The 17,082-nt window shown below is 36.2% G+C and overlaps 2 protein-coding genes across 2 annotated transcripts; one reads left to right on the plus strand and one right to left on the minus strand.

The window, feature by feature from the left end:
- Nucleotides 1-132: 132 nt before the first annotated feature.
- LOC145233953 (tripeptidyl-peptidase 2-like) lies at nt 133-3,100 on the minus strand. The gene is made up of 4 exons (XM_080098717.1): nt 2,915-3,100; nt 1,737-1,858; nt 1,251-1,370; nt 133-1,181 (listed from the first exon to the last, which is right to left on the minus strand). The coding sequence occupies exons 2-4, from the start codon at nt 1,761-1,763 to the stop codon at nt 1,092-1,094; spliced, it is 237 nt and encodes a 78-aa protein (XP_079954843.1). The 5' UTR covers nt 1,764-1,858; nt 2,915-3,100; the 3' UTR covers nt 133-1,091.
- A 4,132-nt stretch (nt 3,101-7,232) lies between these two features.
- Nucleotides 7,233-13,674, plus strand: LOC145233734 (beta-secretase 1-like). The gene is made up of 9 exons (XM_080098508.1): nt 7,233-7,420; nt 7,510-7,795; nt 7,981-8,217; nt 9,251-9,429; nt 11,059-11,260; nt 11,389-11,562; nt 11,984-12,148; nt 12,456-12,551; nt 13,017-13,674. The coding sequence occupies exons 2-9, from the start codon at nt 7,562-7,564 to the stop codon at nt 13,164-13,166; spliced, it is 1,437 nt and encodes a 478-aa protein (XP_079954634.1). The 5' UTR covers nt 7,233-7,420; nt 7,510-7,561; the 3' UTR covers nt 13,167-13,674.
- Nucleotides 13,675-17,082: the final 3,408 nt, after the last annotated feature.

Genomic DNA, 17,082 nt, shown 5'->3' on the forward strand with positions numbered 1-17,082 from the left:
CACATGTTTATTTGCTGTTACACCCGCACGCATTTACACAAAAGAACTATGTGTTTCACGGTTATCTTTCGTGTATTTAAACAAATGACTGTTTTTATTATTGTTAAAATAAAACTCCTATTCAAAAATGAACTTCAAGAGATAAAACAATTCCTTTATCGCTGTATTCTGAATATAAAGCTATCTTTACCGAATATGAAGCGTTTTTTTAAGAATAAAATGAGCATTGAAACAGGTATTGTGCAGTTCCTTTGTTATACTATTGTCACGTCAAAAAGTAGTAAGTCAACCGAATAATCGAATGTAGGTAAAACGTTTTCCGGATAATCGAATACTTTCAACATTTTGTAAGTTTTAGCTAGTATTGTTTTCTGAGGCCCATAAAACTACAAAACTATGGCAAAAGATGGTTTTATTGTAAAGTGTACCGATGTATGTTTTGTATTAGCGGAATCTGCAACCGCATGAACGAGTTTTCAAATGTATTTTTAGTTCAATGCTTGTAGTGTATGTTGAAATCGCAAAACTGTGCCAATCACGCTCCAACGTAGCAAAAACACTTGTAAAAATATCAGTAAAATCACAAAACAGGGTGAAAACAACGACACTCAATTTCGCTACTCATACATTATGAGATAAACTTCAAAAAGTTTTGAAACAGTAAAGCCTTTAATGCACTTGCATGGGGAAGGGAATATAATGAACTTATGGGGGACAAACTTGTGTGCCCAGTAGACCATTTGATATGAGACTTAATTTAAGTTTTAAAGCAGATTTTTCAACGGGCTATGTGCAGCTAACTGCTACTAAACGATTCAAAACTTTTTTCATGTTTTGTCTTGGAATACTACATATTAAATGGGAATTGTTTTTACAAGACGGTTTTATGTTTAATAGCACAAAGCTCGTTAGAAAACCCGCTTTAGGAGCGCTAAATCGCAGACTCGCGTTTCTCAAATGTTTTAATTTTTAATAAAACGCACTTTCACGTTTGAAGAAAGTTCAAATAGTATAAACGGTGTTCACAATTGAATAGATTTAAAATGTAGAGACTGTCCTACAGAATATATTTCCTCGGCACAAAACAAGGGTTAAAATGGAATGAACGATACAGGGTATTTGACGGGCATTGATTTCTCAAAATGCAAAGCTATGTATTCCCAACCAAGACTTCGACAGACCTACACAAGTAAAAAAAGGTTATACCCACACAACAGTGCACAAACTTTTTATTTATCTCATTTACTTACCTTTATGAATTTCAGATCAGTCTCTTTGCATTTTTTTTCGTCGCTTTGTTTCAACAAAGTTTTTGCGGCCAAACCGAATTTTTTCGTGGCTGTTGCGTGTTTGAAAACGAATGGTAGCAGCTAATATGTATAAAAATCACCAAAACGTGGCAGGCGTACACTTAAGTTTAAAGAAATGGACATGATTGCGCCAGTACATACAGTTACACGGTATTTTGGTGCTAGGTTAGTAGGTACTTAATGTATTTTGGTGCTTGGTACTCGATGTATACTTATAGGAAGGGTTACCATTGATATAAAGCCCACAATAGAACGCCTTACAAAATATTCCAAACAGAAAAAAAATATATTTTTTTTACAAAATTGAAAACAAACGCATTTAGACAAATCTTTATATTAACCCAGTAATTTCAAAACAAAGATCTTGGGTAAAACTTTAAAATCGGGCAGGTTTAACTGGAATTTTTTTTTAAAAAATTAAGCTACCTTGCTATCGTTGAGATCTGCAAACATCTGTAAAGTCTCATAAGTTTCCTTTAATTTCTCGTTGACGTCAGCACAGCCGGTTGTCAAGGCAACGTTGTCACCACTCTGTTGTGCTTCACCATCTGATAAATAAAATTTCAAGACGGTGAAGAAGAACATAAATCCATAACTGGGGCCATGAAGCGTCTATGCCAGGGGCTGGCAACTTCTCCAGTCGGCGGGCCTGATATAGGAAAATGAAGTACTTGACGGGCCTGGATCGACACGTTAATCGCGTATTTATCCAGTGATTTAAAACGGATTTTTGACCACCTAAACCAAATACATTCAAGAACACCACAAATACAATACAGTCCAAACAATCTAACTGATATAACATAAAATTATTCAACACAGCAAATTTAATACATACACCACAGACTTAGATACTGCCGAAACACTAACTAGGCTACACGTGTGGAAACAAAAGAAACCGTGAAAGCAGGCCACACACATGGTTGGCAGTTATGCCGTAACAATGGACGTATGGTGCACTGGTAACAACGGCGGGAAAGTTTTTGCTATTGGGGAGCGTTACTGTCCGTTAAAACTGTAATTTGACGCAGTAGGCAAGTAGTGGGGGATTGTGGCAGACTGTGGCCGCGGGCCACATTATCATGTAAGACCTGAAACTGTCTGCGGGCCGCTCAAAATCCCGTCGCGGGCCGGATCCGGCCCGCGGGCCGTATGTTGCCCGCCCCTCGTCTATGCAGACCAGCGATCACGGCACACTCATATATAAACTCGCGCTCACAAGCACCGTTGCCTGCCTAGTATGCTGCACATGTCAGCTTCGTAGTAGGGGATCGCCAGATTGACCAGTATCAGTTAAGATGGTCATAGTCGCATTCAGTGTTATTTACCCTGATGAAGACGACCTGTACAGGACGTCGAAATGTCGGAATAAAAATACATTTGCCAGAAGAGCTCCGAAAGCCAGAACATGTGCAGAAAATGCGGTTATTGGACAATTATAAGCAACAAGACCTTGGCATTGTACCAAACTTAGCCAGGATCCAATAATACATATGCAGGAAAGAATCCAGCTTGCAATGGGATTCGAACCCGCGAGGTTTGTGCTTTTGCCACATGTATTCGATTAAGTTATAGCGCGTTTTACATCCATTTTTCAGACCTACCTTGGTTTTCTGCGTTTTCTTGTCGCGACGCTGAGGCCTCCAGCTCATCCAGTTTATCGGCCAGCGCGCAGCCTTTGTGGATGAGAGCTGCGATCAGGTGACTTTTCTGCTTCTCATTTTCGCTAAACACAAACACGTCAAATTCTTTGTGACGTCACGCTATTGTGACCAAGTTATGACGTCAGAAAATCAGAAAAAGTTATAGTGACATCAAGAAACACTCGATAAAAAATGAACCCATTAATAACACAAGTTGACGTCACAAAAAAGTAAACATTCTATGGATGACGTCAGGATAATGCGTTTGTAACGTGACGTCTTTAAACTCAGAACATGTACGTGTAAATGGATGATGTACGTGTAAATGGATTATGCATAAGTTTCTGACGTCACGACGGATGACGCAATGGTGTATGACGTCATAGTGTATGACGTTCCTCTTGATGTTGGCCACGTCAGGCCTTGGGTTGGATTTTATTCCAAGGTTTGCGGATAAATTGTGGGTGTCGATTTGGGAAATCGCCTCATCAGCTGTTTCGATGATCTACACATATGATTGTTTTTGCAAGCAAAAACGAATGGGTCCCCACACGCGTGTTTTTTAAATGTTGCGGTTATTTTTAGATTCTTGAGGACAAATTTTTCACAAAGCATTAACTTAAAACTTAAAAGTTCTTTTCCGTATTCTTTTGGCATCATTATTGTGACACAATTACAAAAAATTGGTAAAAAAAGAACGGTAAATACTTTCAATTTAATCTCTTGCTTTGACCTTGATATTGTCGTTCAAGTTTATGCAGTTTTCAAGCAGTTTTTAAACACCCAGAAAGCCTTAAATGTTATATTAGACACAAAAAAGTCGTTTGCTACAAAGGTATACATCACAACTTGTTTTTCACTTAACTTTGTTTCGCAAAAACGACCGTTAAATGACCTTTTGACACTGTTTTTAACAGCATACAGTCCTTGGTGTTTAACAATACCCTGATTCTTGAATTGATTTGTCAAAAATAAAGAAGATACGTTATGACGAAAAATTCTTAACTGTGTTGTAATGCCTACAAGTTGACCTTTAGTGACCCGTGGTTATGCGACGGCCAAGCTGACAACGAGAATTTAAAGATCATTTATCGCGGCATTCGTTTAGTTTATTTTTTCATATTTATGTTGATCAACGACTTTTTGCCTAACAAAAACGAAAACGAACTACGTTTATCGAGTTTAAATTACATCTTGGGTGTAAAACCTTCGCCAAAACTAAAAATGCGCACGATAACTCAATAAAACGAAACAGCATTGCTGCACAAAAAAACAGCTGATTACTAATCACCCAAACGACTATCTTGTAAAACGTCTGTCCGGACGTCAAGCTGAGCGCTCCCGCTCTGCCGCCTTAATCGTAAACCAGTGAATTCCTCCCTTGGGACTTGTATCTGTCTGATAGCGTACACATATTATGGGTTGTAAAGGTAACTGGCAAAATTTTAAATACTAAACGAATACCCTGCTTAAACAATTGGTAATTTTTTTTAAATATTTCTGCACAAACGGGCTTCTATTTCTGCCTTAAAACTAAAACCGATTATTTCGGGGTTTAAATTTCGGGATTTAAGGGGTGACGATTATTTCGGGGTTAAAGGGGTAAAAAATGGGTAAATCCAATACAAAATTAGAAAATTATTTAGAATACCTTACATTGCACCAACCAACAAAGCATGAAACTCTTAGATCATGTACTTTAGTCATTACAGCCGTTTTCAAATTTTTACGTTTCGGGGGCTTGTGGGTGAACCGCTGGGTCATTCGGGGTCAAACTTCAGGAGGATCAAATTTGGATTAATATGTAACATCTGTCCAAATTTTAATAAATTTGGAGCACTCTTTCTTGACCAAACGCGTTTAACAAACCAGCGTTAGACAGAAAAAAGAAAAAAAAACACGGACAAAAACAATATGTGTCCCCTTCATAGAAGGGGACCCATAATTAAACCATGGCACAAATCAATCATCGTAACAATACGGCTTTTCCAAAGAATATATCCTAGATAGGCTGACAATAATAAGAAATAGCAATTTTTCATACTTATTGCGCTGCAAAGACCGAACACAATTTGTCATCGGCAAATCACAAAAGCATGATAGACTTGCGTGCGTTCGTTAGTCTCAAGCTGCAACACAAACGTAATTGATCTCAAATATCTCGAACAGACTCTTTAAGAAAAAAGGGCAAGCAATGATGCGTAAAATAATGATTTTTATAGTTCGCAGTATTTGGAGTTTGGACAGTGTTGTGGTGGCAAAATACAAGTTACCCAAAACAATCATTTAAAAAATGTTTGAAATTGAGTGAACGTTTACAAAAAAATGACTCAGCCACAAAATGGAGAACTGTCAGACAACTTTACAGGCTAATCGTTTTTTGAACAAGTTATATTAGTTTTATTCATCTGTCTATTAATATTTGTCTGTTTAAGGTACTATTATATACTGTGACATGATAACTATCTAAAACAGTGGTTCTCAACCTTTTTGTCTTTGCGGACCCCTTTTGGTACTGTCAAGCTAATCGCGGACCCCTTTGAAGGTTTTTTTGTCCTTTTTTTTATTAACAAGCAACCCAAAAAAGGTGCAGGATATACCAACCACGTTTGGTCCTGGACCAAAATTTCAATCACTTTGACTGGGCTGCGACATCGGAACTCAATAACAAAGAACCATTGCATTGTGATGTGACGTTGTTTGCCACTGAAAATTTACCTCTGTTGCATCACAAGGGGGTTAAAATGTCACAATGCATTTTGGTTTGTCGCCTACGAAGAACGATTTTCAACATGTTTCATGCTATTTTGATACGCTAAGACATATTTTTTAAATAGCGCTTTATCAATATCGTTGTCTGCAAAATTAGAAAGTTGTCGCGGACCCCCTGAAAACGCTTTGCGGACCCCCGGTTGAGAACCACTGATCTAAAAGAATAGCTTTAAACAACATAATCAAGCTTACATACACCTCAAAGGTGGTAGTGTAAACAGAAGTAACAAAGTAAGGTTAGATTGAGCATAACTGAGAGTTACTGTAAACGGGACACAAACCGAGAGGAAAGCGAAACAAAAGCCCAATTTGTGGATCAAGGTTAAGTGCGTAGCTAACCTACACCGCTATTACGCAACATAATGTGCTCGACGGCTTACGAGAGAGTCAGTTTAGGGCATCATATAAGATTACAACTGAAAAGGAATTTTAAAAAACACCCGCGCAGGGGATTTGGAAACTATGCACCCGTGGAGATATAACATACTGGGGCTCTAAAAAACTAAAAATACTTTTCTCTATTCCTTAGTTTATGATTTCTAACGTAGCAATGATCATTTATTCTAAAAAATGCTTTTTAAAAAACTTTTTGGCTACAACCAGATTCGAATTGTTTGCTTTACTTTTGTTAAATATGCAACCTGGTGGACGAAAACGCCTGTAGCCTACAGCATTTTTTACTCTGCTAAGTCGCGATAAACTTTCGGTAAATTAGGAAAGACATGTCTGAATTCATAAGATTGGAAAGTCTATCAATGTTACGCCACTTACAGGCTACCACAAATTTTTGAACGATGCGTTTTATGTTTTTTTGTTTTTGTTTTATTGTGAGCTTGTTTCAATACGATGGCTTTTTGTGTATGATTGTTCTAAGACGACAACTTTTGTGTAAATATAGACTAAGCCTTTTCGGGACTCTACCAACTGAGCAACAAAAGGCTCCTGTCGTGGGTTCAAATCTGACTGCATGTTGGATTATTCTAGTTATGCCTTGCCATGTAAGAATGCTTGTGAGACCGATTTGATTTGGTATAACGCCTTCAATTAGCCTGACGTAGGCTACTATGATTTATAAATGAGGATGTCCTGATCGTTGGTCTTCATGAACGCTTATGTTTATCTCAAGTGAATACTGTTCAAATTGGATATCCCTTACTGTTGGCATGTGCAACATACGAGGCAGTCAATAGTGCTTTTGATCCGACTTTGACGGGCTCACCAACGGCTTTGTCTTGGTGGAGCGCGAGTCTAGGAAAGGATCATAGTCATATGCCTTGCCTACAAGATAAAATAATAATCTACAAAAATTATTTATCTACCAAGGCGACAATTTTATGTCCCTCCAACAACGCAGCGGAGCATGACGACAATAATTTTGTGTTGATTTCGTTACGCCACCTGGTGGTAGACAAACAAGACATTTGATGAATTGTTGGTCGCAAGTTTCGTGTTTTTTTTGCTGTTTTTGCGCTTTAATGGAGTTGTTATGTGATAGAAACGCCTAAACTTTTACCTAAGTTGTGATGAGGACTTGAAGTATACCATTTGACAGCGATTAATCTTTCTCATGTGACATAGGGGAAGGGCAATCCGATTAAAACATTTTAGCCATGTACTTCACTGAATGCATGAACAATATATAGAGTAGCCGTCCAACCCTACTACAGCATATCCAGTCAACACGTTACATTAAAGGTGATTTAACAGGAAAAAGTACTGTTCTAGTAACTAATTTTGTTCATTCTTATTTTCAATCTGTGATAAGTTGATGGGATATTTTTCAGGAATGGACAACGGTTTATTTTGTAGTTAGCAGTAGGTTGCAGTTCCAATAGCATGGCATTGTTGTCAATTTGTTTACTCTTTCTGGTACTCTGGACATGCTGTTGTTTGCAATGCCATTCGCTTTCATCGCTACGTTTTCCAGTCAAATTCCGTCGTGCTTTAAGCGATGTGACTTTGCCGAACTTAAATGGCACCACAACAACTGGTTACTATGTTACTGTGCAATTGGGGTCCCCACCCCAAGAGTTCAATGTAATTCTGGACACTGGAAGCAGTAATTTTGCGGTAATTTGGTCTTGTTAAATTTATATGTATGTTGCCTAAACTAAAATTTGTAGAGAGTTGGAGCAATTATATAGTTCTACTGTTTTTGTGCAATATTTCTTTTTAAGGGTTTCATGTCACTGAAGAGGTTGAAAAGCACTGCTCTAGTTGGTTGAAATATTTGCATTTAAAAATCCATTATGTAGATTGCTGGAGCGCCTCATGAATTTATCACTCGTTACTACAACGTGGCCGACTCCACCACAGCCAGAAGAGTTGATTCATCTGACATAACTATCGCATACACTGAAGGCTCTTGGAAGGGTTCAGTAGTGTATGATGTCATTACAATTCCATCTGCTGGATTAGTTGATAAAGTCACCATTCCTATGGCTGTGATTACTTCATCTGACAGTTTTTTTGTAACAGAATCAAACTGGGAGGTGAGTAAATTATTGCTTGTGAATTGTATTTTTAAAACTTAAATTTTGAGCCTTTATTTCTCATTATGGCTTGGACATGACCAAAATGTTTTGGACTACTTGTCATTATGGGTCCTCTTCCCTTTTGTTCCATGTGTTTAGTCAAGAAAGAGTACTTCAAACTGATTTAAATTTATGCAGATGTTAGTTAGTTATCCAAAGTTGTTTCTCCTAAAGTTTGACCCAGGATAACCCAGCGGTTCACCCACAGGCCCCCAAATTGTGAAATTTATTAAATGGCTATACTTACTAAAGTACATAATCCAGGAGTTTCATATTTTGTTGGTTGGTGCATTGCAAAGTATTTTAAATGAATTTGTAATTTTTAGTCGGATTCAATCTTTTTTCACCCCTTAACCCTGAAATCTTTGTTTTTCGGTTTATCAGCCCTTTAGGTCAAATTACGAGCCCCAATGTGCTGAAATTTTTAAGAATCGTTTGTAGTGGATTTTTTGTTCGTCATTTAATTTTCCCAAAATTTTGGCAAATTACAATATTGTATTGTCTGTTATATATCAACACAGATACAGAAATGTGTCAAAAACATTTTTCGGAAGAGTTTAGTATAGTTTAACTGTTTTTACACTTGTGGTAAATGTTTTTAGCAAGATGTACCTTTGAAAGGTTATGTTGCCTCTTCAATTGCTCATTTAATATCAGCCTAAACCAGGGGTTCTTAACCAGGAGTGCACGCACCCCCAAGGGGTATGAAAACTGTTCCTAGGGGGTGCGGGGATGCTGAATCACTAAGTTCTGTTAGGTATATTCTATATAAATACAAAAACCCAGGGGGGTGCGAAAATTGGTTGGTGATTTGAAAGGGGTGCAGCAAGAAAAAAGGTTAAGAACCACTGGCCTAAATTATTTAAAATGAGGCAAACAATGCATTTAATGTGATATCTGTGATGAGAATTTAATTCTGATTTAATTTTGTTTATCCTCTATCATTAAAACTTATGTTCATGTAATTGCAAAAAATAATATCCTGTTTCAGGGTATTTTGGGGATGGGCTACCAGGCACTAGCACAACCTCAAAGCCTAAATCTGCCTTCAATCATGGACAGCTTTGTGTCAAGTGCAGAAGTGGAGGATGTTTTTTCTATTCAACTTTGTTCCTCTGCTGATCAAGAAGCAACTAGAGGATCATTCATAATTGGTGGAGCAGACCTGAGGTAGGGCAAAGGACAGTTGTTTCCAACCGGTGGTAGGCATACATGACAAAAACGATTATGCGCTCAACAAACAACTAGTTTCCAAGGAATTAGAGTGTACTGCAAGTGCAAAAACGGTATTAAATGTTAAAAATTTAAAAAAAAAATTACGAAAAAATGTACAAAATATTGTGTCACAAAATGCTTTGCCCCGGATTAAATAGATTGTGCATTAGTGTGCTCAGAGCCACGCCCTTCGTTGAACTACATTTTTAGATTCAGAATGTTGTTGAAAACACTTTTTAAACATGGGTTATGGGCAGTAGGTAGTAACGTTGTGTAATCTTAAAGTGGTATGCGACCACAGAAAGGTTGGGAACCACTGACGTAGGAGCTATTGAGATATACATCTATGCTCCAAGGTTGCAAAAATCCTGAACAGCTTAACAATAGTTAATTCCTCGAAAGGGCTAAGAAACCTGCCTTCGTGGTAAAATGCTAAGGTCCAGTGGATGTATTGTTTTGCTGGTAATTTTACCCTAAGTCACATCACGTCTGGGTGCATATTTCCACATGACTGGTTCAAATTAGCCTTGTGGAGATTCCCTAGTGCACAGATTGGAATTCTTTACTTTATTTGTTCTATTTTTAAGCATTGCTCGCGAGTCACGCTCAAAGTTTATAAGGCATACAACATTCTATTATGACTGTAAATGTTTGTTTTTAAATGCACAAAATTAGTGGGTTCCAATTAGCTCTGTTGAGATTCTACAATGTTGGGATTGGAATTCTGTACTTTAATTGCTCTGTTTTTAGGCATTGTTTATGAGGCATGCTTGGAGTTTATGAGGCATACAATATTTCTACTATGGTTGCATTTTTTTTTTAACTGTACAATTCACAGACAATATACTTACTGGGATAAATCGAAAAGGACCTTTTTTCCACAGAACTTTTTAGTGCATTTTTGCAGATGATTTGAAGGTAGTAGCTGCAACAACACATTTCGCAAATATAATAAAACAATAGGGTATTTATGGGCCCCCTTCCCTGAAGGGAACACATATTGTTTTTGTCTATATTTTTTTTCTGTCTAACGCGGATTTGTTCCCACTTTAAATGAAAATTTTTTTGGCCCCCCAAAACGAAATTTTGAAAACGACTATATTTGCTAAAGTACTTCATTTAGGAGTTATATGCTTTGTTATTTGGTGCAATATAAGGTATTTCAAAGAATTTTGTACCTTAAAATTTTTTTTACCCATTTTCACCCCTTAAACCGCAAAATATTCGTTTCTGTCTAACGCTGGTTTGTTAAATGTGTTTGGTCAAGAAAGAGTGCTTTAAATTTATTCAAATTTGCCCAGATGTTAGTTATTGTTCCGAATTTGATCCTCCTGAAGTTTGACCCAAAACGACGTAGCGGTTCGACGTAACCCACAGGCCCCCAATACAAAAAAATTAAAAACGGCTGTACTGACCCAAGTACATGAAGGTAGTAGCTGCAACAACACATTGCGCAAATATAATAAAACAATAGGGTATTTTTAACCTTTACAACCTTTTTGATTTAATATATTCCATTTTTTTCCCAAAAAGCTTAGTTATTACCCTTATCTTACGTGTGTGACTTTAAAACTCGTTTTTTAGCCTTAGTGCTGGCCCAATTGAATGGACAAAGATTGTTCAGAAGTGGTTTTATGAGATTGTTATTATTGGAATGAAAGTAGGGAATCAAGATGTTGCACTCGACTGCACTGATTTTAATGACGACAGAACTATTGTTGACAGCGGGACTTCCAATCTAAGGTTTCCTACCAAAGTATATGCTGTCCTTGTTCAAATGATCAAGGTTAGTTGTATGTATTTTATGTTGAAGAACTTACAATCAATAAATTACGACATTGACCAATTGTTTTGACATATTTTCATTGTATATGCCATTTTTGTCATATGTTGTATAAATTTTTTTTTTTTTAGGAACTTGTGACACAAAGATCATTTACTGATGAATTTTATGCAAGTGAAAAGATGTTTTGCAGTACAAACATAAATGAAGTGTACTCATGGTTTCCAAACATAACAATATATTTGCCATCTGTTGATTTCAATGTGACTTTTCCACTGTATTTGTTTCCTCAAAATTATCTTCAGGTGGGGCATACTATACATGGACTTAAAAGTTATTGAATAAAAACCATAACGGGTATAAAATTTGTTCATGTAAAATATGTCTTAGTGCAGACATTTTACCATTCGCTGTTGACAACATGCGCTGATGACGACAATAGCAATTGTTTAAATGTCTGCACTAAGATGTATTCTATTTTCACAAGTTCTCTAGCAGTTATTGAAAATCGATTAAGTTTCATAGCAAAGATTACATGAATTGGTGCCATTTTTATCCCTGTATAGCTGATTTACACAACACTTGCCCAATATTTTATTAAAGAAAGAATGACAAAATGGTCTTTAAAATCGCACACATATTCACACTTCAAGTTGTGCTTTGTACACAAATATGTCAACAGTTTTTCTAGAAAATGGAATTTCATGTTTTTAACTTTTTATGCAGTTCGCAGTTGGTACAGGTGCTCTGGGTACTGAATCTTGTGTCAAATTTGCAATATTTCCATCAGCAACAGGCACAGTGCTAGGGACAGTTGTAATGGAGCAATATTATGTTGTGTTTAATAGAAGTGCTGGGACTGTCGGATTCGCTCGCTCATCTTGTGGAACAGTAAATTGTTTGTTGTATTTTTATCCTGTTTGTATTGAGTAAAATGTGTGCTTGGTTTACACTTGGAAAAAATGGTATGAATTGTACAATGCAAGATACACTAAAACCTGCATTATTTTTTTATATTTTAACATTAGAAGACAGTAACGTTTACAATTTAGTTTTTGACACTAAAGTTATGACACAGTATGAATGTTATTTGAATGTTTTACATTAGTTATGAATGTTTAACAAGCTAGTCAAACAAATCATTCAGAAGGCCAAATGTACATAATATTGTTTCAAATTTGAACTTTACTATTTTTAGTTTCCATCAGATTTTTCATCTCCTGCCATAATTGAAAGGTACATCAATTCAACAACATGTCGTTTGGAAAAATCTTCAAGAGCATCATCTTTAAGGGTGAGAAATTTACTATTTTTTGCCTGTCATTATGTCTGCATGTATTAAATTAAATACCAAACTGTACGACATGCAATTTAATGATACTTCTAATAACTAATATTGTTTTTAAATAACACACATATTTTGCCACTATAGACTTTTCAAAAAAACTTGTTTGTTAAGATATACAGTATATACTTGCTTTTTTAAGAATATCTGCAAATACAATCTTGGTGTTTTTAATTAAACACATATTTTCACAGCATAGATATAGCCACTTTTCTTATTCAAATAGAATCTATCAACCTAACTGTAGAATCGTTACTGTTTGTTATAATTCTGCAGCATTTTTACATTATTACTTTGTGTGAAAACAAAAAAGTAAAAATGTTTGTTAAAAAAAAACTTGTTCGTTAAGATTTAAACTGTTTATATTTTTTAAGAATTAATGCAAAAACATAACATTTCTATTTTTTATTACAGATTGCATCATACGTATTACTGGGACTTTTGGTTTTGACCGCTATACCAATATGCATTATGTGCATTTATAACAATTGTGTTGGAAAATACTGTTGTAAAAATAAATCCGGATTATTATCTGACCATAGTTATTTACCTATGGAGGACTAACCATTTTGATGTTTTAAATTTTATCCGAATATTGTTTTGATACTAACCCTCTATATATGCACAATATTGTTGTTGTTCTTCCTTTTTATTGTATGTTACTTGCCTTTCCTTTATATTTACCAGTTTCATACTTTTTATACACCTTAAAAATGATTTTTTTTTCAACAAAACCTGCAGTAACCCACAAAGTTTTATCATTTAGATTTTAGCTCAAACAATTCAACTATATTTGTTACTTACCCTTTTCGGATGAAAGAGTAACTTATATTATGCTACACAATATGTCACATATTTGAATATCAGTTTCAATTTGTGTAGTTTCATTTTTTTCTTTTTGGATAACCGATTTGGGATTAAAAATTCTCTATGATACTTCAATATTTTAAAGTGTAAATATTTTAGTAATCTTTGCTATTGCAATTGATGTTTGATTGTTTTTACTGTTTTATATCGTGTGTGCTGAAATTCTGTATCAAGTGAATGCAATAAACTCTCATATGGGAGTTCATATTATTGTTAAGTGTCTAATTCGGTTACTATTAACAAAATGTAAGTATTTTTGCTAGCTAGTTTCAACATATCTCCAATACTGCATTACAGCGCATTGCTACGATATTTGCAGTTATAAAACACTTAAAACTATAGTGATGTATCTAACCCGCTTTAAAGGCCGAATCACGTCGAACCCAAAATGCCCTTTCTGATGGATGTTTTCAACCGAATCTTGTGTTGTTGATCAGTGCCGGATTAAGGGTCTGCTGGCCTGTAGGCACATTTTATAAGTGGCCCGAAAATCAGGGTTGCCAACTAAAAAATTAGAATTATCAGTGTTGCCAAATCATTGTCACAAAGACCGTTGTTGCAACTATAACACAGGGTACCGTGCAAAAACTTGGTCATATGCCTAACCAAATAACAACTTTGCGCGTTTTTGCGATTGAAAACGCGTGAACTAGTTTTTGGAGGTCAATCTAACGCAGGGCTACTCAAACTTTCTTGTTCTACGACCCCATTTTAAAACAGAAATTTCTACGCGACCCCTTCATGGGTATGATGTAAAGAAATACTTGTAGTTTATACATATACCATTTAATGGCGCCTAAAAGGCCTAAATTAATTTCTAACTTAATACACAGATTGACAGTCATAGTTTTTATGACGTCATAATCTATATTGTTACGCGTGTGGTATCTGCTTTTCCGCATTGTTTGCACACAATAGGCATAAAAACGTCTGGCGCATATGGCTACTAGGCTGATAACACTCTTTTAAGTTGTACAAAATGTGTTTAGAGCAGGAATGATGAATGATGTTTCAACAATAAATGTACGCACGTATACTCTTTATTGCGACTGACATAACAACCCATAATGTTTCGCGACCCCAATTGCCCAATTGGGGTCGCGACTCACAGTTTGAGAAGCCCTGATCTAACGGAGTAGATCGCTTTCAACACACAAAATAATTATTTTGAAAACATGACCAAATTTCTACTGATTTTAAAGTAGCCTGTAGGCACGTGCCTACTTTGCCTAATGGTTAATCCAGCACCGATGCAGTCGAACTCATTTATGACATTTCAAACAACTTGTACAGAACGTAAACTGAACAAAACAATTAATAGTTTGCGGACAACATGGCTCATGTTTTCTAGACACAACAATTAGTTACTAGACATATCACAAGCCATGTGTTAGGCCAGAAACAATCTGCTCCAGCAACTCATTGATCTTAGAAAATACTTCGTGCATCTCACGACAGCTCAGGTCTATAGGTTTACTCCTACTTGCAGTAGGGATGTGACTTGTGATTGTTGACAAAAGAAGGACATTAGTCAAAAAGAAGTAAATTTCTTAGAAATAAGGACAATACATTTTTTCAAGACATTGCCCTTTAAAATAAGGACAAATCTTAGAAAGAAGGACGGTATGGCAACCCTGGGTATAAGCGAAACACTATTATGAGAATACGGATAGTTCGACAAAAAAACAATTTATGTATTGCACTTCTTCTGATGCTATGTATATCACTATGAAACTGCACTTTTGAAAACAAACTAAAAATTATCCTGCTGAGTCAAAGCAATAGCCTTGCGTTTTTTGCAGTCTTGTTCTATGGCGACGTAGGCCTACTCTTATTTGGAGACTTTTCAATAGTTTTACCATTTTTGCGCAAAAAAAAGTAATTTGTAAAGGTAACTTATAAAATGTAAATGTAGCCTCCTTGAAAAGGATTGGTTCAGAGCATAGGCTATATGTTGCCAACCTTTATTATTAACACCTTCGTCTTTACTGCAAGCGAGATATATTGCAAAAAAAAGCCAAACCAGGGGTGTGCACTATTTTTGGTCGGTGGGCCATATAACCAATTTCAGACATCAAGCGTGAGGGCCACACAATTATTACTTGCAAACTGAAGTAGGCTACTTACAAACTGCTGTATTGCCCACCGGTTTGAAAACACTGGTTTAGCTTAAACTTGTTACGTATAGTATAGCAACTTGGAAGATTTACTAAAAACTAGTGGAAAATTTTGCTGAATTCCCTAAACATTTGCATTTTTCTGTGAGTCAGTGTGTTGGTGAGAGCCACACTAAATAGCTTGGCGGGCCGGATTGTGGCCCTCGGGCCGCCTGTTGCACACCCCTGAGCTAAACTATAAAAAAACTACAAAAAGGAAGTTACTTTCAGTGATTGGTCTATTTGAGGCCAGGATGCATGTGTACCTAATACGAATCGAAACTTTGAGTTGTGATCGTTTAAAAATAGTTCATAACACTTTCATTCAAACGTAACAATAAACAGCACAATGAAAATGACGTGGTGGCTATCTAACAATAAAATGGCGCAATCATCAAGAGGGCTTTTGTTTCATCAACCAAAAAAGGAACTACATTTTTTTACCATGCTGTTGGTGACCCTCTATAATTTCAAATAACACTGAAAGTATAAGCACGTTTTGTTGTTGCTGGTATGGGGGTAAAATGGCGATTAGGTAAGTTTCTTGATACTTTTTTTTAGAAAGACCCCAGGTAGAATTATATTGGGATTTCCCCGGTAGGGCAATCGAAATGTTGATTTAATTGTTGACATTGTTGTTCCGCTTTTATATTGATTTTGTGATAGCCACTGTACGTGTCATGGGTCTGTATGGCTGTGGGCAGGTTTCAGTTTCTCATCACACATAATATTTTCCACAATTCCAGTTAGGTACAATCTGGAAAATTAAAAGGATTTGTGGACAGAGAAATGAAACACAGTTTAAAAATAAAGAGACATACACAGAAAAGGGCTGTATCGAAAGGATATGTTGCACAATGTTACGAAATCGCATGTCACAATAAGCCACTGATGGTCGGGCGGGTCTGTTAAAAGCGGGTAGCCTATTCATCATAGAGATATTGTTGCGACAGGCAGAAAGTGAATGTGACATATATAGCCAAAACACAATCATTAAATGGAAACTTGTCGTTAGAATATCATTTTGATGCCGTGTCTTTGAGTGTGTTGGATTAGATTGAGACAGAGATTTTAAAGTGGGAGTTTAGGCTACAGTGCTGGATTAAAAAAGGAAGTCTTAGTCCCTATGTCTTTTAAATAATAGCAATAAAGAACAAAATTTCCGAAAAATATGTTCAGAAACGAAAAAGTTGTCTTGGCCTTGAAAAATGGTTTCACTAAGCCAGTGATTCTCAATCTTATACGAACCGTGTACCACCTGACAACTTTTTTTATCACTGCGTACCACCTCCAAAACCTGTTTGAATGGATAGACCAAGAAATAGGCCCATTTTCTCGCCCTGACATAGTTTAGCATATTCCGTAATTTTAAAAGACTGTACAAGACACAAGTTTCGCCTAAACCAGGACTGATCAATTGGGTCAGTTAAGTTGCAATTTTAGTTCAGACTTAAATT

The sequence above is a fragment of the Phallusia mammillata genome, chromosome 6, assembly GCF_965637545.1.
Source record: "Phallusia mammillata chromosome 6, kaPhaMamm4.hap1.1, whole genome shotgun sequence".
NCBI lineage: Eukaryota > Metazoa > Chordata > Ascidiacea > Phlebobranchia > Ascidiidae > Phallusia > Phallusia mammillata.